This window comes from Bacillus rossius, chromosome 1 (genome assembly GCF_032445375.1).
Source record: "Bacillus rossius redtenbacheri isolate Brsri chromosome 1, Brsri_v3, whole genome shotgun sequence".
Lineage (NCBI taxonomy): Eukaryota > Metazoa > Arthropoda > Insecta > Phasmatodea > Bacillidae > Bacillus > Bacillus rossius.
Window position 1 is genome coordinate 128,880,653 of NC_086330.1, and position 22,679 is coordinate 128,903,331.

General features: G+C 36.8%; 1 protein-coding gene across 25 annotated transcripts in view; it reads left to right on the forward strand.

Moving 5' to 3' along the window:
* The window catches only part of LOC134545961 (SET and MYND domain-containing protein 4), a 35,570-nt gene that overhangs the window by 10,163 nt on the left and 2,728 nt on the right, over positions 1-22,679 (forward strand). For 14 of the 25 annotated variants that reach the window (XM_063388649.1, XM_063388661.1, XM_063388662.1 and 11 more), the window contains 5 exons: positions 89-314; positions 11,050-11,266; positions 15,148-15,388; positions 15,862-16,087; positions 21,104-21,443. In XM_063388649.1, the coding sequence (XP_063244719.1) occupies positions 89-314; positions 11,050-11,266; positions 15,148-15,388; positions 15,862-16,087; positions 21,104-21,443 (1,250 nt within the window). Of the gene's footprint in view, positions 1-88; positions 315-11,049; positions 11,267-15,147; positions 15,389-15,861; positions 16,088-18,045; positions 18,156-20,429; positions 20,481-21,103; positions 21,444-22,679 lie in introns of those variants that run through there. The other 11 variants (XM_063388656.1, XM_063388666.1, XM_063388669.1 and 8 more) reach the window with 5 other exon arrangements.

Genomic DNA, 22,679 nt, shown 5'->3' on the forward strand with positions numbered 1-22,679 from the left:
GCACTGTAAAATACAGCAATTTTTTCATGTGAGAAATGTGAGCTGCGGTAGGTGGCTGGAGGTGAGCATATGAGAGTGTTGTGTGCAGCGCCCCTGCCCGCCACCAGCCGCATGCCTGCGCCCAGTCGCGGGGTGAGCCCAGAGCTCCCGTCGGCCAGCCACGCTGTGGCGGTGGAGTGGAGTGAGCAGGGGGGCAGGTTCGCCACCGCCACCAGGGACGTGGCCCCCGGGGAGACGGTGATTGTGGAGCAGCCCCACTGCGCTGTTCTGTTGGCAGAGTACGCCCACGACCACTGCACTCACTGCTTCAGGAGGTGAGCTGCTGTCTCACTCTCTGCGAGCATCGTCAAACCACTCATTACCTGTCTGAATTAGAATATGAGGGCTTTGGAACAGAAGTAAAGTACAAGTCAGCAAACATTAAATACATATTAGTCAAAATAAATATTAGCTTCACATTATCCCCTTTAATCAATATGGAGATATGCTTTCTCCACCCTACTGTTTCCAAAAGTAAAATTATAATTCATTCCTTTCTCTCCCCTTTAGAGATGTAATTTTGATAAAAGATAAAATGTACCTAAGTTTGATTGTATTTAGTCTAAAAAAAAACAAACAAACAAATTATATAATTGTAACATGAATTGTTTTCTCAATATTTAAAAAGGCTTAGTCATTAATTTTGCATTATAAAACAAACTCAATCATAAAAATGTTTGATGATACATGAAAATTATGAGAGATGCTTATGTAACTCAACCAGCTCTCAAGGTTGATGAGTAAGTTATTAATGACCGATTATTTATTGCTAACAATTTTGCAGAATATTTCTCATGTGTTTATGTATTTCCATCTAACATCCATAAGCCCTCTACATATGATCCAACCAATTATTCCATTCCTATGTCTGATATCTCTTAGAGCTCTGTACTTTAAGGTATACAATTTTTGATGTCTACAATGTCAACTAGTCCACATTGGATTCCTAATTTTGTGATAAAAGGATACACTTTGCTTCTTACTTCTCTCCTACAGTCTATATTTACCGGTAATTGCAGAATTAATATTGGTGTATACCCCGATAGATGAAAAACTGCCATAGCTATTCCTATTTACAAGAAAGGCAGCAAATAAAATGTTATAAATTATAGGTCTATATCTCTCCTTAAGGGCTTCACTAAAATATTTGAGACAAAATTACATTAAAAAAACTATATTTAAATTTGAAAAATGGACAACATGGTTCCAGGATTGATAAAACAACTAATTTACTAACGTTTCTAAATCCCACATACGCTGAAGTAACAACACGTGGTTGGATGGATGCCTGCTAAGCAAAAGCCTTCCACAAAGTAAATAATAACATATTGCTTGATAATTTATCCAACATAGGTTTAAATGATAAATATTTGTCTTGGTTTTCAAGTTATCTGAAAGACATAAATTTTTGTGTCTCAATTAACTTTGATTCCAAATTACATGTAGCATGAATAGGTGTCCTAGAAGGTGATACTCTTTCTCCTGTTCTTTTCAATATTGTCATAAATTATATAATTAATGTGCTTAATTATTCTACGGGTCTACTGTTTGCAAATGATTTTAAAAAAATACTGGAAATTAACTTCTATACATGACTGTATAGAGACTTTTTAAGTGAGTGGTTTAATGCTAACTTGGTAGATCTGAACTATGAAATAGTATCCAATTGATTTAGATAATAAACTTTTAAATTAGTCAATTAAGAAATCCTGTTAGTTAAAGATTTAGGTATCTCTCTTGATTATAAAAAGGACTTTCATAATCATGTAGAATCCCTTTTATCAACTGCTAATAGCACATTTGCTCCCATTAAGTATATTACTTATAATAATACATCTAATTTAGATTCTACTCTAAGTCTTTATGCACCTTTAGTTAAATATAAACTAGAATATGGCTCTGTAATTTGGAACAGTATTTGCAAAACAAATAGTAATAAATTGAATTTTGCTAAAATATGAAATAAATTCATTAAAATTGTAAACCTAAATTAAAATATCAATGATGATGTTAATCTACATTTCTTTCTTAGTCCATTGTCAACAAGAAGAGAAATACCGTATTTACTCGCGTACAGGCCCAGCCCGCGTATAAGCCCCCCTCCTTGTTTTGTAAACATTTTTGAGAAAAAATTTAAAAACGTGTTTTTCTGGGTTTATCTGAGGGTAGGGCAGCTTGGCGTGAATCAAACAAGCAATGTATTGTGAGCTAGCTGGCAGGAGGGAGGTTAAGCCACGCCTCTGGCTCTCTCCCCTCCTGACAAAGCGCTGCCTCTCTCTCTCTCTCTCTCTCTCTCTCCCCCCCCCCCCCTGCTCTAGCGCTGCCTCTCTCCCCTGCGGAGTCGTTGCCTCTCTCTCCCTCCTGCCGCGTCGCTGCCTCCCCCGCCTAATTCGAACAGACGCACGACTTGAAAAGAAAAATCCATTTTTTCCCCAAATTCGCGTATAGGCCCCCTCCCCGTTTTTGGAGTCGAAAATTTGGGGAAAAAAGGGGGGGGGGGGGGGGGCCTTTACGCGAGTAAATACGGTATTAGAAGTATTACTTGCATGTAAATGCTACAACAATAAAAGCCTAAATTTTAATTAGGTACCTAACTTTTTGAAACCAATGGCGCTAACTTCCTTCCTTCAACAGTCATCAGAATCCTCTTCTATTTATACACCAGGGCTGAAGCCTTTGAAAATGGTAAAAAGTGAAAAAAAATAATATTAGGATGAAACCCATTGGAAAAGAAAGAGAATATAACAAAAAGGAAAGGAAATATAATTTTCGGGTGATCTGAGGTCGGGAAGTGGAAGGGGGTAAGTTTTTAAGGATAAAAAAAAAGGTTTATCTCGATTTCCGGCAAAACTACAAGTCCTATGGAAAAAGTTAAATAGCAAAGTTTTAGGTAATAAAACATCTACAACTTTTGTATTTACACGTTTTTCACATAATCTCAAAATTTATGTGAAAAATTAAAATAACCAAGTTTTTGGTTTTTTATGTTTATCTTTTACAAAAAAAATTTTTTTTTCACGAAATTTGGTGAAAACCTACCTTTTTATGTCCCAAACACACTGTAAATTTTTTGATTTAAAATATTTATTTTTTCACCTTATTTTGACTTAATTACGAAAAAGCACCCTAATTTTCTATAGAAAATTCTGACATCAAAATATCAGCTTTTTTAAAAAAGTCGGTGGGATTTATGTTTCGTTGAAATCTCTACTTTCTGATGGTGTAAAAAAATATACATTTCTATGGTAAATGTTCTCAGAAAATGCAAAGAAATGAAAAAAACTTGAACCTGAAAATTTTTTTTTAATCATTATGTACAATTTTGAGCTATTTATTAAAATTTACACTTTAATTACTCAAAAAACGTAAGATTCCACAAATCCATAAAACATAAAGATTGCAAAAAAACATGCAAAAATAGTTCTAAATTGTAACGTTCCAAGAACCCTGCCCTCCTAGCTAAATATTTTTCTTTTAAAATATTTTTATGCATGTAAATATTTCTTAAAAAGTCTTTCTAAGAATATTTTACTGTTTTTATTTATTTAAGGGTTGAACTTTCACTTGCTGTATGCTTTAAGAATTTTTCTTTGTATTTTAACAGACATTTTCAATCATTACTATTTTTAATGTAAATATTCACAAATAAGTCGCTGTACTAGATTTTTGCTTGTTTGGTCTACTTTTTCATGTTTTTATAAATAAGTTGAATTTTGTCAAGTGATTTGTATTATGATTGCTGTTCTTAATTTTCATTAACGTGTTGCATAATAGTTATAGGACACGGGACCGTGTCTGGGGTGATGTGTAGAAAGAGAGAGGCATAAGAGGCCTGTAAGTGCAAGTGAGAACGAAACAGTGATTCTCCGCCAACAGAGATAAAAGCTGGGATTCACCACTGGTCGTGGGAACTGTGTGATAACTGCTGTCTCACGGTGTGGGAGAGAGAAGGAGAATGTAAAGTGCCTGGTTCTATGTGTAGAAGACTGTTTCAATGTGTGTTCTGTTTTCCTATTGGCTTGTGATGTGTAGAGTGAATGAAGCGTGCGTGTGATTGGTCGGTGAGGTCATGTGACTTCTCCTCCCTGCGTGGAGGAAACGGTGGCATGACTTCGCCAGTCGTCTGTCGATCGCTGCACCAGGAGGGCGCGTTCGGTGGCTTCTCGCAAAATATGTAGGAGAATTGCAGGATAGAAAATTTAACGTTGGTGGTCAGAGCCATGCCGAGTTTTAAGTTAACCTAATTTTTTTAAATTTCATTTGGACATTAATTAGAAATTGCTGCTACCTTCGTGGGCGTTTGGCTCGTGGCGAAATTCGGTTTCGCTGGGTGCGGCCCTGTTTGAGGTCACACTGTTTTCATGTACTTACGGTAAGAGTTTACTGAAGGACTTCAGCTATGTTTGTTTTCGTTAATTTTTCGACAGGCGAATATATGTGTTGAATGAGTGAGTAAAGCATTGAAAGTGATTGGATGCGTTTCTTTCGTCTTTCGGACAATAAAACACGAATGAAAAAGTAAGAAAATCTTTTTATTTCATATAACGATTTGTAACAAAATATTAAAGATCAGAAAGATAGGATTTAAAGGGGATTTCATCTAAAAAATGAGACTGCTGCAATTTTTTTTTTTCAGTAAAAAAGTTTATTTATTAAATTCAATGCAGACATGCAACAATATTTTTGAAGGATTCATTTTTGAAACTATTAGATGTGAAAAATAGATCTTTTACATTTCCAGAACCTGGCTTGAGAAAATAAATGTCATGATTTTTTAAATTTAATTGATTCAAAAGGACCAAAAGATCAATATCCACAACAATGATAGTTTTATTAGTATCTCGCAATTTCTATCGAGGTCTTAATTATGTCAGCATCAGCATATTCTTCTGCTTGTTTACAGGAAAATCCTTGTGACTGTAATCTTTTCATTAAAGTTTTTATTATTTTGTCCTTGTTTTTCTCGTTAGATAAAAAATTTTCTTGGAAAAATGGTATTCTTGTATGGTTTTGATAATTTAACTCTGGAATATTGTCTGAGGTATTTCTATGACTACGTTCTCCTCTTTTAGTTGAATTAGCTGCTGGTACTGTTGTCACAGTAACTGATTTTTTAATTTCGGAGTACCCATCAAAAACGATATAGCTGCTTGCTGCGTAATGTTTTTCTATATAGCGCAAATATTTATTCATGATCTCTTCCACCGTTTAATTTTTCTGCCAAATTACTTTGTGCAGTAAAAATCCACCATCGACGACATGCACAATGCTTTTTCTGAGAACATTTACCATAGTAATGTACATTTTTTTTCACACCATCAGAAAGTAGAGATTTCAACGAACAAAAAGCCCATATTTTGCTGATATTTTGATGTGAGAATTGTTGATTGAAAATTAGGGTGCTTTTTCAATATTAAGTCAAAATAAGGTGAACAAATAAATATTTTAAATCAAAAAGTTTACATTGTGTTTGGGACATAAAAAGGTAGGTTTTCACCAAATTTCGTGATTTTGTTTTTGTAAAAGATAAAAATAAAAAACCAAAAACTTGGTTATTTGAATTTTTCACATAAATTTTGAGGTTATGTGAAAAACGTGTAAATACAAAAGTTGTAGATGTTTTATTACCTAAAACTTTGCTACAGAACTTTTTTCCATAGGACGTGTAGTTTTGCCGGAAATCAAGATAAACAGTTTTTTACCCTTAAAAACTTACCCCCTTCCACTTCCCGACCTCAGATCGCCCGTAAATTATTTTTCCTTTCATTTTTGTTATATTCTTTTCCTTTTCCAATGGGTTTCATCCTACTATTTTTTTTTTGTTTAGAAAAATATCGACCCTGGTCCTTTAAGCAGTACTGATGGTATTGTATATAGAAATATCAGTTACTCTAATGGGTATGACCATTTCCCTATTAGATAATAAAAAATTGCAAAAATATCTTATTAACCCTCAACTCATCAAAAATATTAATAAATTTTTCTCTCTCACTGCTATTAAATAATTAGTATTGAAGAACATGGTCTATAAAGATTGTCGGTTCACATAGTGACTTATGTTCTTGTTTGTATTGACGTCGTCCGGGCCTGCGGCCCCTTTGAGCCTGATATGACACCGCCCAACCACCATCTCTATTCAAACCTCCCGCTCGTGCGTGCGTGTGTGCGTGTGTGTCTAGCCCGGCAAGAGGGCGCTTAGAAGCAGTGCGGCGACCCCCTAATTTGCTAAGTTTAATGTTAATTGTAAACCTTTTGTTTTCATTCATTTTTGCCCCAGTGTTTGTGCAGTTACTCATGTATTCTTTAATTTAAATATCATGTTACTTGAAAGAACCACAGACGTTGCCCGGGCGGACCCGAATAGGCACGGACTTGGACGAGGGTAGGAATGTTTTTATATAAACTTTCAATAACTAAGTAAATATTAATGAACTTTAAATTGCCGGTGGCTTTTATATATTTTTCAATGTTAATCTATAATATACTTGACTTTCGCCGGGGCACGGAATCACAGAAGGTAATAACGGTAATTGTGTTGGCGCGGAGGCGCCATGTTAGTCGAGACGAGCAGAGCTCTCGCCTAGACTTGCGCATAATAGTTCGCGACCGGGAGCGCTCCTTTTAGTTCGCAGCTCCTTGGCGAACTAGGTCGCTCTTTTAGTTCGTCCGCTCCCATCTCGAATTCAAAGAAGACAGGTCACAGATAGTTCGTTTGCTTTGCTACCGCTACTGCAGGCGATCTTCTTTGTATGTTATAATAGTTATTTTTTATAATAATCAGTGTTGTGAACGCCTAGATTATTATCCTTTTTTGGGTTATTATACATCAAATGAGTAAATAAAACAATAATTTACATAATTCGGTAAAATGGCGTATATAACAGTTCTGTTTTTATTCTTCACTTAAAATACACTATAATCGAAAAATTTTAATTTATAAAAGAATTTATTTTAAAGCTAGTTTAAGAAATATTATTTATGAAATGCGTTTATTTTAGTGAATAAAATACCGTTTTATAAATATACAAATTTTATTTTTTTAAGAAATAATCAACAAAAAATGCGTACTGGCTACAAAATTACGTAAATTATTAAGAAAAAAGACCAATTACTCTTCTAATTTGTTACCTTACAATTAGACATAGAAAAACTAATAAAAACTCATAAGTAAGATTGTATGCTAATATTGCTTAAGAATGTGTATGTTCATTAGGACCTATATATAATCCACTAAATTTAGCAAGTTCAACAACACTTAATGTACACTATAATCGAAAAATTTTAATTTCTAAAATTATTTATTTATTAGCTAGTTTAAGAAATATTATTTCTGAAATGTGTTTATTTTAGTGAATAAAGTACCGTTTTATGCCTATAAAAATACAAATTTTAATTTTTTTTAAGTTTTAGAAATAATCAACAAAAAATTGTTTGTCTGTAAAGTCGGTTTACAGATGACGTCATAACAAAACATTGATGAAATGATAGCATACTTTTATGAATAAAATTTAATCATTGTTATTGAATTATCACTATTTTGTATTTATACAAATAAGGAGTGAAATGAAATCTACAATTTAATTGATAAATTTACTTTTATTTGCACTCATTAATTCAAATATGTTTATTACTTTAACGAAGAGATTATTTTAACTATAAATTTTATACATGTTTGCTATTTAACTTCTTCCAATCTGTGTTATTCTGTTAAGGATAGGACGGTGATAAGAAAAGTAGGAAACGAATGGGAGTGTTTCAAGTTTAATGTGCCTCGAAAAAGTCCAATCGAGTGGAAGAGAGATAGATGCGGCGCAAGCGTACAATGAGCGTAACGGGACACAGGGTCACGTGACAATGTGCACAACGGGACACTTTTTCGTGCATGCAGCCGGCGTTCATCGATTTATTATACGTCACGTCAAAAATAAGTTTATTTAACAATGGTTTTATATAAGTCAAAATTTTAATATTAAAGTTGTCATCAGCTTTCAAAATTATTTTGTGAATATTGAAATCATTTTGTAAACACTGATATAACTACCTAATGTAATTATGTCTGACTTGTTCTCAGTATACACCACGGTTTCCCCACCGCGAAGTTACCGTGCTCGGACACGAGTATAAAGCTATCTGAAAATGTTTCATTGCAGTAAACATTTGCAGCGATCAAGAGTCAACATTTTTGTAAAGTCAGTATCCATTAGACGTCTGAAATTTCAGCTATCCGACCCGAGCAGATAACGATAGCCAGCCAAAAAGACCAGCGACAAAGCCGTAATTAATACTCGAAAGGGAGAACGAATGACGACTTTTGATAAGAGCCAGATCATGTGCACAGAACTAAAAGAAGGAGATCGGAAAAAGAACGAACTAATGAACTGAGGAGCAAGGGATCTGGGAACTAGTTTGCGTAGTTCGTCTGTGGGAGCGCTCTTCCGAACTAGTTCGTTCGCGAACTACACAAGTCTACTCTCGCGCAGTTCATCTTCATCACCGACCGAGAGCAGACGCGCCAGCACCCCGGGGATCTCAACCATTGTGAACCACTGATCAATTAATTCTGTATCTTAATTAATTCTTAAATCTCTTTCGTCCGTCATTCCTCGGGGCAGCTCTCGGTCGGCGGGCTGCATTAATAATTAATTGTCTCAGTCGAGTTTTTTAACCATTGTGTACTAAGCATACTTTATAGCATGGCCACGTGTGTGGACCATGCATTCACTTAAGTCGATTCGTGCCTCAGGCTTTTTAACCGTGTAAAGTGTAACGTGCGTGGAGGGAAGCGTGTTCGTGGAATTAAATCTGGGTATAAGTAAAACCTGAGTACTTTATTTAACCACGTGGTGAGTGAGCCTACTTAGCCTAGGAGTGTGGCGTGCCCGACGCCTAGAGCGGGCCAGGTCTGGATAGATAGGGTAGAAAGGGCTGGTAACTCGTCCCCACTTGGGCTACGTCACGCCCTGAGAGAGAGACTCCGCCGGGTCCACGTGCCCTTACACGTGGTGGTGTCCATGCATAACATCTTAAAATCACCGGGAACGTGCGCGCAGCCCTCAGTATAGTTCTGTCTTAAACGTTATAGCCACCATGTATTCATCACAGGTACGTATTTATCCTTGCTGTATCTAGTCCTGCAGTGAATTTCCTGTCTGCTGAGTCGCTGCTTGTAGGTGGTGTATTCTCACTGTGTGGTGCTTATTAGCAAGTTGCATCTGCCTACATTGTCCTTTGTGGGATTGTTTTGTATGTATTGTAGTTTTTTGTCTGTTTTTTTTATTGTACCACCTCCAAAGTTTTCCAACTGCTGGTGGGCATGTTGCAATGATAAATAAATACATAACATAAATAAATAATAAATTCACATCTTACGCTTAGTTGATTGATATGTATATGCTTAGCCCTTTAAAATGAAATATTTTTCCTTGTAATCTTCGCATGGACGGAATTTTGTTTATACATTTATATTTAGATACATTCACATAATATGGTAGTTTTTGCATAATACCTGGACAAACACACAAACAGATAAAAATTTAAAAAACTATGATAGTATTTTATACAACTTTCTAAAAACAATTAAACCTACTTACAGACTTTTTACTTTGAACAATTTTATTAGTGCTATAAATTAAAGATGTGTGTAATCTATTTTAAATTATAGTTATAACTATCACATCAACTTTCTTGTTATCTCCTCCAAAACATTTTTTTTTTAATAGATAACAAAACTAACTTTTCCTCAAGTGGCATTTTAGGCAATGACTGCTTTAACATGACTGCCATGGCCCATGATACATTCACTGGAGAAGTGCCAAGAGAGCTCTGATATGATCTGAAATAATCTGCAATGGAAACTCTCCTGTAGCTGTGTTCTGATATGTTACGACCTTGACACAACTGACATTGATCGGAACTTTGCCCCCTTAAGCCTGGTCAAACTCCGCTCCTTTTGCTTTCCTATCTCGCCCCTAACCACTCCTTCCTGGAATTAGTACCCTTATATGTATGCAGATGTGTGTTTAAATAGCGCACGACAGACTCCTGCCAGAGGGCGCCGTAACATCAGTGCTCCGTCCCCTTAAGTAATCATGTTATATTGTAAACCTTTAATTTTTGTCCCAAGGGTTTTGTGTTACGACGGATCAGCCGGGAGGGTTTTGTTTATTAATTTTAAGATATAATTCCGCTCAACATAACAACAGCACCGAACACTCTTAAGGCGAACCAGAGTCCAGCCGAACCACATATATAAATTTAAATTCTAAATTTTAAATTACTACAGGTTTTTAAGCGATCTAGCCACAAGAAAGCATGCAATATTTGTACTATTGTTTTATGTGTCTTATCTTCATAAACCCTTGGCACGTAATAGTGATAATGTAACAGTAATCTTGTTCGGCGCGAAAGACGTCATTTTGCCAGCGGAGAGTACTCGCTCGCCCCAATCCATCGTCACCACCGGTCGTAAGCAGACACGCCAGCACCCTGGGGACATCATCTCTTGCCTGTACTGATAAGTAGCTTCTGTTTATTAATTCTTTCGAATCATTTACGTTTATCCTTGGGGCTAGTCTCGACCAGAAGACTGTTTAAATAATTACTTCATCAACTCTTAACGAGTCTTTGATCACCAGTTATGTAATATGTATGGACCACACTGCAACTTAAAACAATTCATGACTTGGGGATTTTAACGTACTTAAGAGAATAAGTGTACGGGAATGTGTAAGTTCTAAATAAATCTGGACATGAGAGTTAAATTGTTACCTTGTTTTTTGTTTGTCCACGTGTGTAACACCTATGGCTTATTGATACTTGTAACGTGTTATATTCACTCAAAAAAAAAAGTTTCCCCAGAGTCCTAGACTATATACAGAATGCTGACAGTTGTAAATGATGCACTGTCATCAGAACCAAATGAGTGAGAGAGTGCTATGAGCATGGAGGAAGGCTTACTGTCTACCTGGGCCATACGCACACATGTTGGCCAACTGCGGGACTGTGCCCCAGGCTGGTGTCCCTGGTGCCGTGTCCTCGCTGCTGTGACGTGGGATTCTGCAGCGTAGCCTGCCAGGGTGCTGCGATGCGCTCCTACCACAACGTCGAGTGCAGAGTCACGGGGGCCCTCTGGGCTTCAGGGGCATCTGTCACCGCACTCATGGCCTTGCGCATTCTCTCCCAGCGCTCTCCGAGCCACTTCCTGGACCTGCGACCACGCCTGTTGCAGGTTACAGCTTCTCTCTCTCTGTGCCCGGCCTCGCTTGTGTCACTGCACTCATGAGCATGCAATGTTACAGGTATTACAAGTAGTCAGGCCCAGTCCAATTCATGTTAGAATTCAAAAATATTTTCAAAAATTTTTATAAATAGCATATTTGGCGAGTAATAATTCATGTTCTCTGAAAGAATACATTAAATAAATTTGTAATAAAAAATTTTCAGTACACAGTTTGGTAAATATTTACAATCGCGGTAGATGCCAAAAAAAATGCTAAAAATCCGAAAATACTTTTATTCTATGCTCTTTCACTTCCTCTTTTCAAATCAACCGGCGGAGATAAGAAATTCCAAATACTTTAGGAGATATGGAATTTTTAAATTTTGAACATGTAGAGTAGCGGTATTTGCGAAAAATAATTCTAAAAATCTGAAATCACTTTTATTATATGCTCTTTCACTTCCTCTTTACATTAAAACCGGCGGAGATAAGAAATTCCAAATATTTTAGGAGATATTGAATTTTTAGATTTTCATCACAATACCTGTGAATTCAGGCGGCCACCATTGTTTCTTGTTTACGAGACGAGTATGATTTTTTTTCCGCGTAGGTGAACCGACCATTGTTGCTTGTTTACATTTATGATTTTTTATTTTCGCAACGTAGGTAGAACGACTACATCATTTTCTACTAATGGCAAAGGAATGTACCCGCCTCTAACGTATCTGAGTTTTTAACGTTTCAAATTTTAATGTTTTATTTGTTGCGCAAGTAATAAGTAAAAAAATTGCGTGAGTTCCTACCGTTCATCCTTTGTCCCGGTTTGTTAGGTCAGGTCAGCTACATTATAAATACTTTAAAACTAAACAACCATTAAAATTAATTTATATTATTTTTAATGTCTGCTTAGTTTGAAAGTATTAATAATGTAACTGACCTGACCTAATCGACCATTTTAATTAATTAGGCATTCACGAACGGTAAATCAAGACGCACATAAAGTTCTGCAATTCCCGATTACACCCGAACCATTTACCTTCGGCCAACCTCGGTTTTATTTATTAATATTTATATTTCTCTGTTTATTTTAATGTAGCTATACTAACCTAACTAACCGTCCATAGTGTTTTAAAGTGTTTTAATGTAGCTAACCTAACATAACATAACTATAATAAAAGTATTTTCAGATTTTAATAGATACTCCTAAACAAGCAACAATGTAGTCGTTCACCTACGTCGCGGAAAAAAAAATCATACTCGTCTCGTAAACAAGAAACAATGGTGGCCGCCTGAATTCACAGGTATTGTGATGAAAATTTAAAAATTCGATATCTCCTAAAGTATTTGGAATTTCTTACCTCCGCCGGTTGATTTGAAAAGAGGAAGTGAAAGAGCACAGAATAAAAGTATTTTCAGATTTTTAGCATTTTTTTTGGCATCTACCGCGACTCTACATATGATGAAATTAAAAAATTCGATATCTCCTAAAGTATTTGGAATTTCTTACCTCCGCCGGTTGTTTTGAAAAGAGGAAGTGAAAGGGCACAGAATAAAAGTATTTTCAGATTTTTAGCATTTTTTTTGGCATCTACCGCGATTGTAAATATTTACCCACAGTTTTGTTTTGTTTTATATACATGAATATACTTTTTAACTAAAGTTAAAGCAGCTTAAAATAATATCATATCAGTCAAGACAATAACTGTCACAAAAATGGCGTTTAAAATATGGCAGTAAGTTAGAATGACGTAGCCATACATTGAAGTTCTATTACGAAACCAAGCATATCATGTCTAATTCAGCAAAAGCCTCCACATGATCTTTGACTTGCACATAATTGTACAACTTAGAATAAGGCCCCTCATAAGTTTTAACAAACTGCAAACTTGGAATTGTAACATGGTTACTGGTATAAATACCATCTCCACTATAAATGCATAATATAGTTTTTTTCTCTTGTTTCATTATTAATTTATTACAAAATATTTAAAAACATCTATCAAAAACAAACCCAATCCTCAAGACACTTCTTTTAGACTGTTGTTACTATCTACAACTTTATCTGGGCTTGGAAGGGACCTTTGACTGCTTTTCAAATATGAAACACATGAACATCTGTACCTCTACCATAAGACAACCCTAGCTTCCTTTTCCAGTTACACCTATCCCTCACTTAGCACGTCTTCAGATTGCGCGGATTCATTTAGCTCGATGTGAATTTTACTGTCCCAGTCTTGAATAGCACATCTGTCAAAATGTCAGCACAAAATCTTGGCAGAAAAAAAAAAGCAGAGCATGACACCACGAAGTGTGTTTCAACTTCTGTAAACAACAGATGTACCGTGGAATACAGTTAGCCATACGAGGAGGGGAAGAAATGGTTGCGCAGGTCTGACTTTGCTATCGGTTGTTGTACAAACAACAGCTATGGCAAGTTAAATTGCGGCTATGGAGTGTAAAGGACCAAATGTTTTTACGTCTATGCGTATGCCGCCGTGCCATACCGTTGTCGCCTGGCCACAAACTGGGCCGTGAACTAAGTCTAGCCAGTGGCAGGGAATTCACTCAAACAAAAGCAACGTCTGCCCATTCAGCTGCCGGTAATTATAGTGCTTGATCAGTCATAATGCATAGTGTTCAAGTATTTGAGACAAAACTAGAAGTATTACGGCGTGGAGATTGTCATGAAGGCCAAGCTTATGTTTGTCGCACTTTAGTTTTAAGCAAGTCAACTGTGCGCACAATCGTACGAAATAAGGACTCTTACTGAAAGTTTATATAAGTCTGATGCTGTTGGTTGTACTAGCGGGAATATATTTGACATTAGATACCGGAACAGAAATGAACAGATGATTCACGTGAAAAAGGTTGTTAAATGAATGATGCAATGAAAAAAAATAATCATTGGCCTGACAGGATTGGTGTGAACCAGGTGGTGATACGTGAATAAGCACTTTAATTTTTGAAAAATTAAAATGTAACTATCCAGACAGTAATATCGGTTTCACTGTCAGTAAAGGATGGTTTGGAAAAGTACGGGACGTGAATTGAAGGTCACGCCTGGGCGGGCAAGTCAGCCAGCCGACTGACGATGAAGTACATAACCACGTAACTCCCCTTACGCGGTGTCATATTTGTCAAACAAAGTGCGATGGGAGGCATATAAAGATAAGTGGTGTGAAATATTTATAGTTGAGTGTTATTCAACTCATTTATATTACGTAAAGTATATTTTCTTACACAATTTTGGAACATATTAAATAAATTAGCCTTGTTTATGAAAACTAATGCTTCAGAATACGCAATTTCAAATAACACAAGCATTTTTAGGAACAAATTAGTCGTACTAAGTGAGGGATAGGTGTATTCAGCTAGGGTTGTTAGGGCTCTGCTGTGGGTTGGATAGCTTACACTTCTGCCAACCAGATTAGTTTTTTTTTTATCTTGGAACGACCAATTGAAGAAAACTGTAAAACCACAACTTTAAAACATTGATCTGAAAACAGCCATATTTCTTTAAATGATGCACAATATTTTTGTAAGTCATAACATTAAAAATGAGAAAAATAAAAAGTTACAGAACTCAAATCTTTTCTTCGGATATTTTTTACTCCTCAGATTAAAAAAAAAGATTAAAAAAAATTATTTTTATTAAATATGGATTGCATGTCACTTCAAATATTTTAGCTTTATAAAGTTCTAGCTCCAAGACTTTTTAAAGAATATGTGTACAAATATCCAACTCTAATGATTTATTTAAAATTTTTGCCTTTAATTAGTCTAAAATGACTACTACACATTCACTGCTCCAGTCCATCCGCTTAGTCTTCTCGCTGTCTGTACCTCAGACCGCACCCAGCATCACCTCCCTCACGTCTGCCTGATGGTAGATCGCTGTCTGCAGCGTGAGCTTCAGGGCCACGTCCAGACTCCAAGAGCATGTCGTGGTGCCGCAGTTGGATGCGGGAGCTAGCCCTCGGGTGCCGTACCGGGGTGATGACTATGAGACTGTGTATCAGCTGGTGCGGCATGAGGATCGACGCACCGCCGAAGATTTCTTCCAGCGCTCGGCTGTGGCCGTCTTCCTGTTCCGGTGCCTCCAGCTGGGAGGCTACTTTGGCCCCGCCCGTGGTGAGTAGTCTGCCTGCACCAAGACTTCACTTCAGATAAACTACCTCTGACTTTACCAACAGCAGAGATCGATTACATTTCAAACCTGACTTTTGCTGCAATATTTTGAACAGTTGTAAAACATTTTCACGACTGAGTTATCTTCCTATAGAAACTTCAGTTCATATTAGAAGTTTACCTGCATAATCTCAATAACATCCACTTTTTTATTCAACAAGACTTAAAACTGAAAAGTTCAAACTTGGTAAGCAATGTCACTGCTTGTTTAGGACTAGCCCCTGAAAATTCTATGAATTAACCACCTGCTGGGCACCTTCCTTATTTCTTTTGTTCATGAAGTATTTACCCCACACAACTTTTTTTCTAGATTATTTCCATATTTATAGCTGGGTAACACATACTATGGTAAATAGCTTTTGTAGATTCATTTTTGAAATATCACTTTCATTACAAATACAGACAACTCGGTGCAGCAGGTGCTGCTGACAACGGCCCAGGCACGCTGACGGCCGAGGAACGGTTCTTTGGCTGGCTGTTGCTGCAACACCTGCAGCTGCTGCAGTTCAACGCCCACGAAGTGTCGGAGCTGCAGATAACCCCCGGAGCTCGGCCCCACATGGGCAGATCTGCTTTCATCGGCGGGGGCCTGTATCCCACCCTGGCGCTCTTTAATCACTCCTGCGAGCCTGCTGTCACCAGGTCAGCCATCACCAGCGGAACCACTGAGAGGGAGGTCAGAACACATTGACCTAACGTCTGTTCCGAGCGGGACTTCCACCTTTGGGTGCTCACTTTGGGATGCACTCGCTGCAGATAAAACTGTCCTCCCGGAAAGGGTGATGATGTGCTGCCATGATTTTTCGCAGGTCACAGCGTTATAACCTTTCTCACTAAATAGCAAACCCAAAGGCTTCTCAAGCCACTTTTTGCGAATTTTGGGCTATGCGGCATGTGGACCCCTCTAGGTTGCCAAATTGGTAGCTGCCTTTGAGAACAGTCAAAGAGCACTAGAGACTGTTTCTTTATGGTGGAGGGTTTGGACTCCTGAGCCCTCTGGCCATCATTTCTCAAAGGTTGGGATCAATGTGAGGAAACCAAATGGTAATATCGAGGGCTGGTCAGCTGTTCCTGTCCTGAACTTTCTCTGTCGGGAGCACTAAGGAGAGAGCTCAGATGCTAGTTTGGGTTATCTTCTAGCTCCGAACCGAGCCTCAAGGCTGTAAATTCCAGGATATTCAATGTCACTGGGTCTGTGTTAACTTTGAGAATGTCTCCCCCCCCATCCCCCCAAATCCTTTCTGTGAGTCTGACAAAACTAAACATCCTGTGATGCTCCAGCCGGGCCGAAGACTGTTAAACTTCATGGCTTGACTCTGTGTTAAGGCTGACCTGGGTAGTGACGCAGGATTAATGACCTGTGACGTTCAAGACTGGGCAGACTTATGATTCTAGGGCTTTTCCTGGGGCCAGGAATTTTCTGAGAGAGATGGAGGTTCCTTTGGTGAATAGGTGTAAAAATTCACCCAAGTATTCCTAACATTATCACCTGTTCAACTTTTTACATACATTGTATTTCACTTAGTGAACATCTGTTGGAAAGATTTGTGCCAGAATCATAAATGTCAGAAATAGCTATTAAATAATAGTAATGACAAGAAAATGAAAAAAAAAAAAAATGAAAAAAAAAAAACTTTGGGTGTGAGACCTAGCCTTAATTACTAAGTCAATGCTCATCCCCCCCTCCTCCCCCCTTTTCTACTAGATATAAACAATGATGGCTGGCAACATATATAAAACCAAGTTCCACATTTAGAAGTTAATGAGAATTTTTTTTTTTTATTGTTTATGGCAACATTTTTATAGTAATTGATTGAAAAATAAAGTGCATATGGTAATAAAACTTTATGTAGGCACACTACTAAAAATTTACAACAGAAACCAGCAAAACTCAACAGGAATCTTATTGTTTGCTGTTGTGTGACAGCTATAATTTAAATGCATTTTATTGGATCCTGTTGGTTTCTGTTGTAAACACAATGTATTAGTTGGGTTTCGGTGGTTTCTGTTAGGAAAAATTGGCCCACGAACAAAAAAAATCAGTGAATTGTTGGTTTCTGTTGTCAAAGCACATTGAAACAGTTGGTTTTTATTGGATTCTGTTATAAACTAATTTTGAACATAATGTTGGGTTTTGTTGTTTTCTGTTGTGAAAGAGTGTATTGACTTCTGTTGTATGTCCTGTTGTTTCCTGTTGTATTTTAGTGACCACAATTGCATTTGATTGTTTTATTTTTGGTTTCTGTTGTAAAGCATTTGGTTATTTTCAGTTGTAATTAAGCAATTTCCATTCATTTTGTTGTATTGGTTTTTGTTTCTATTTTAAGGCACTCTATTGGGGTCTGTTTAACAGTTCTATTTTATTTGGTTGGTTTTTGTTGCATTTTTGTTGTGTTATTTTGTTGTTTTCTAGTGTGTTTCATCGTATTTTGTTGGTTTATGCTGGTTTCTGTTCTAAGGCACTCGGTTTAGGGTCCATTGTTTGCAAGCGTTTTTCAATTTATTCAGTTAGTTTTTTTTTTCTTCAAAAGGCACTCTGCTGTAGGTCTGGTGTTTTCTAATGTTTTTCATTGTATTCTGTTGAATTTTGTTCCCTTTAGCACAGCCATCATGTCTAACCATCTGCCACTCGTTTATTGGGAGTCTGGGCATCAAGGAGAACAGACCAGTGTACACTGCAGTGTAACAGCGAGCAGTACAGAGCTAGCAGGTATTTCAGACTCTACCTCCTCTACCACTGCTCTAATTTTCACTAGAACCTATCAATTTCCAACCATCGCAGCTGTTCATGTAAAAGTCTCCTGCCAATCTTACCAACAGCAGTACGAGTGTATCATGTAGACTCAAAACCTGCTCCTTACAGCGGTGAAGTTTGTAATGTCTTCAGTATGGTACTGCTAAACTTATAAGCAAACAGTGATGTGAATCCACTGCTTCATGGACTGCATCAAATAGCAACTCCAGTCAACCCCGACATAGACCACATGATCAGTATAGCACAAAATTTCTTATTCCATTTCGTTTTGTAATATTATTGACTTATCAGTTATTTCATGACAAAAGGTGCTGAATCACATTACTGTAGTGGTTTCAGGCTGTAAAATTTGCTTGCATTCTCTCTGTGATTGTGCCAGTCTAGTTGCATTAATGTGGCACCCCTTGTCAACTGCAACACCTACCCTCTCTGAAGAATTCCTTTGTGATGCACACATCTTTGGAATTACCTCCTCACGTTTGCCATGACACAGTCTAGTGCCAAAGATAACTCAAGAATCCTGGCCACAAACAGCTTAGATTTATGATAATATCCACGCAGATACGTAGAACATAGATCCTCTGTGTCTGCAGCCTTCAATAAAGACCAATAAAATATGTGAATAACCCAGATTTTTGCATTTTATTTTTCAATTATTTTTTATTTTTTATTTTTTGGGCTCTTAGCTTATATATAGTATTGTGGTAGGGGTTTTTACATTCTAATTATGGGTGGACACCACCACATGTGAGGGGGCATGTGGACCCAGTTAGTACGCTCAACTCAGGGAAGTGACATCACCCATGTGTAGCAAGACTCAAAACCCCTAATCGTTATCCACATGGAGAATAATACATTCTACACGACGAACACGCTTCTTAAATTAACAGGGGGCAAGTTAAGTTGGCTCTAAAAGGGGCTTCCTACACACCTGTATTAGAGGTGAACTCATCAATTGGTTGCTCCAGATAAAGATAAACGATTCAAAATAAGTCTTATCAATCATCACTCATGTTCCTCTGTCACATCATTTAAGCAATTTAAAAGCCAGGTGGCACGAATCTAGTTAACTGAGGCACAGTCCATCATACAGGCTGAGCACACAATGTTCGCTGTTTATTTCAAAAATAATTTGGGCAGCGAAATAAGAATATTATTTAGTTAAAAACAGTCCACCACCCAAGGTAGACTCCGAAGATAAAATAAACATTTCATAGTTATACAATACCAGATGGAAACGTATTAGTGCATTGAGTACAGTACAATACCAGAATACGATTACAATTGATAAAACATAAACAACTAGAGTAAAACCCTCTTAAGAAGATCCCACTTAAAAAATTTCTGCATTATAGGTAAGTAAAAAAAAATTAATTTATGTTTACATACAATTTTACCCTTTTAGTAGATTTAACTTTTTGAAAGTCTAAATTTTAAAATATCTTGAGAATTTCCTAACATGGGTTTACTGTAATTGTATAAGGATAATTTCAATAATTATTATTCAATAAAGCCCGAGCATACATATTAATAAATAAATATATTCTTCAGCTCTATTCAATACATGTATGAAACTATTTTTATCATTATATAATTAGTTGTTTATGTTTCATCAATTATAATCAGTATTATACAAATGTAATATTTTCTTGTTATTTTTGTATGAATGTTGTGCTTACTCTAAAAATTCTCCAACTGTTCGTAGGCATATAACAAATAAGTAAATAAATAAACGTTGACGTCTTTAGGGTTTGGGGCAGGGGCTAAGAGAGCCTGGGGCAGTGGATGATCATTACAAAATCTATTATAATATTTAAATTAGCTTCATCAATGTTCTCTTCGGCTTGGCTCACAAGTGTTCTGGTTCTCAATTCGGTTATTTGAACAGTTATTAAAAAGAAGCCCGTTTTGAAGTTTATACAGGTGGCAACGATGCTGGGATGGGTTGCCTCAGCCTCTCGTATCTCTTTACCTAACACCCCAGTCATGATGAAATGGCACATCCATTTCCCATTAGTAGGTGGCCATACTGATCCAATATATACTGGTACCAAAAACTATCCACTGAATTCACACACATTTGGGGCAAAAAAAAAGTTTAAACAATATATTTCTATTTTTTTAAGAGCGAGTGGCACTGATGCTATGTCAGTGCCACCTTTCCTTCAGACACAGCAGACTGGTGGGTGAAGTGATAGAGGGTGATGAAGGGGCACATTGGGTTTTCAGGAAGGAAGCCTCTGGATGACGTCAACAGATAACATGAATACTACTGAAATGAAGATGCAATTTTACAAAATTAGATATCACATGTTAACATTAAAATCAGTATTAAATCTACCAATATTAGATCGGTAAGTATTAGTATTTAGTATGTTATTAAGGACTACCCTAGATAAATAAAAAAATACCCAAAGGTAACAAATTTTCTGGAAGGCTCAAGATTGACACACACAGTTCCTTGTATCAAAACTTCTGTGATCACTACCACTTAAAAATCTTCTCTAGTGAAGTAATAATAAAGTCAAGATCCTATCCAGCACAAAACTGATGCACACATTTTTAGAATTTGGCAGAAAGCATAGGTATATTTTTTTAAAAAATTTAACCTCATTCATGGTGCCTTAGAGTAATAAACAATAACAAAAAAAAATTAATTTTTTTTTTTCAAACAATAGTTTATGAGGATTAGTTACAAATTTTCTCTAACTACAGCTTCTGGCTCCTTGTTTAATTTTTCCCAACTTTACATTTCACTTTTTTTTTTCTTTTCAAAAAATACCAATTAATGTCTCCTTCAACTAGTCTTGTTGTTCAGTTAGTGTGATGACATGGAAATTTCCTTTCACATTCTTGAGTCCCTACACATGCAGTAAGATGTGTGGGGTGATGTGTGGCCACAGGTACTTTGAAGGGACGTGTGTGGTGGTGCGCACGGTGAAGACGGTGCGGGCCGGGGAGATGATTGCCGAGAACTACGGGCCGGTGTTCACCCGGGAGCGGCGAGAGGCGCGGCGCGGCACGCTGCGGGAGCAGTACTGGTTCGAGTGCGAGTGCACGCCCTGTCGCGAGGACTGGCCCCTGTTTGAGGAGATGGACCCAGGGGTGATACGGTTCCGCTGCGGGGCGGAACCACCCTGCAGGGCCGTGGTGCCCGTCCCCGTCGACACGGCGGAGTTCCTGGTGCGCTGCCCCTCCTGTGGGGGCCACACCAACATCATGAAGGGCCTCAAGACTCTGCAGGTGCGCTTGCCATCTTTACCAGTCTGTTTCCTAGCCTGGCAGGAAGTAGAGAAGATAGTATAAGCAATCTAGACAGGATAGCTGAAGGCTTTGCAACTACCGAATATTTCCTTAATCACATGCAGCAAGTTCTTGTATTTCTACTCAACAGCTACGGAAGTTCAAGCATCACTAATTCTTCACTATTGCACCTTTCAGTAAAATGCTATTTCGCTGTCGCGTATCCCTGTGTAGTTCATGTTGCCTACCTGTAGAGTCATTCAAATTTAGCACTTACAACTTTTGTAAAGGATGTATCTGAATTTGTATTCCAGCCTAGTGTTATAAAATTACAATTTATAAATGAAAGCAAATGATACTACCAGCATGTTTTCACTTGTGCAAGATCTCCTTTATGTATTAAGAAGATTATGTGCTGATTTGTTCCTTATTTGTAATTACAGTAGACTCCGTATTGTTTGCACTATTGAGGGGAGTGATGTCGCAAGTAATAATGAATCATGGCCCATGGGTAATCGGCAAAGTTAATGTAAATGTGATACATAAGCTTAATAAAGAATTTACTTGCACAACTGCTGAAATATTTACTAAGATTGTTTAGTAATTTCTTGGAGGAACAATTAGCAATTTGTCTATGAAACATAAATAATTTATTTAAATAGAGTAATTATTACAAATAAATCTCATTAAAAAAGTGAGCATAAACAAGACATGTCAAACTTTAAGCAAGCAGCCAGTTCAAAGTCCATTTTCAGAGCCTGGTGCATGGAAATAAGTGATTTTATTGCTAAAATGATAATTTATTTTATTAGTAACATGTGATCTGAACAAATATATACAACAGAAGGGCACATTCTACATATTGTCAACAAAAAAAAAACTTAAATAAACACAGAGTGAAAATTAAGTTTCAGCGAAAAATGAGAGATAAATTATTTTCAGAGACTTCTAACAAAAACTTTTAATGAATTTTTAATTGAAATAAAATTTAATATATTTAAGTAAGTGTACTTTCCCCAAATAAAACAATTGCATAGAAGAGCAAGTACAACTTCTTATGGTGATAAAAAAAGGATAAACAGAAATTGCACCCAGCTGTTAGCAAACTTGTGGTCTGTTGTAAGAAAATAAAGTTTTACTTTAGAAATATTTTGACTAGTGACATAACTTCCACAAAATATAATTCTTACCACAAAAGGAATATGTGTCTTATTATAGTAAAAATGTGTCATTTTT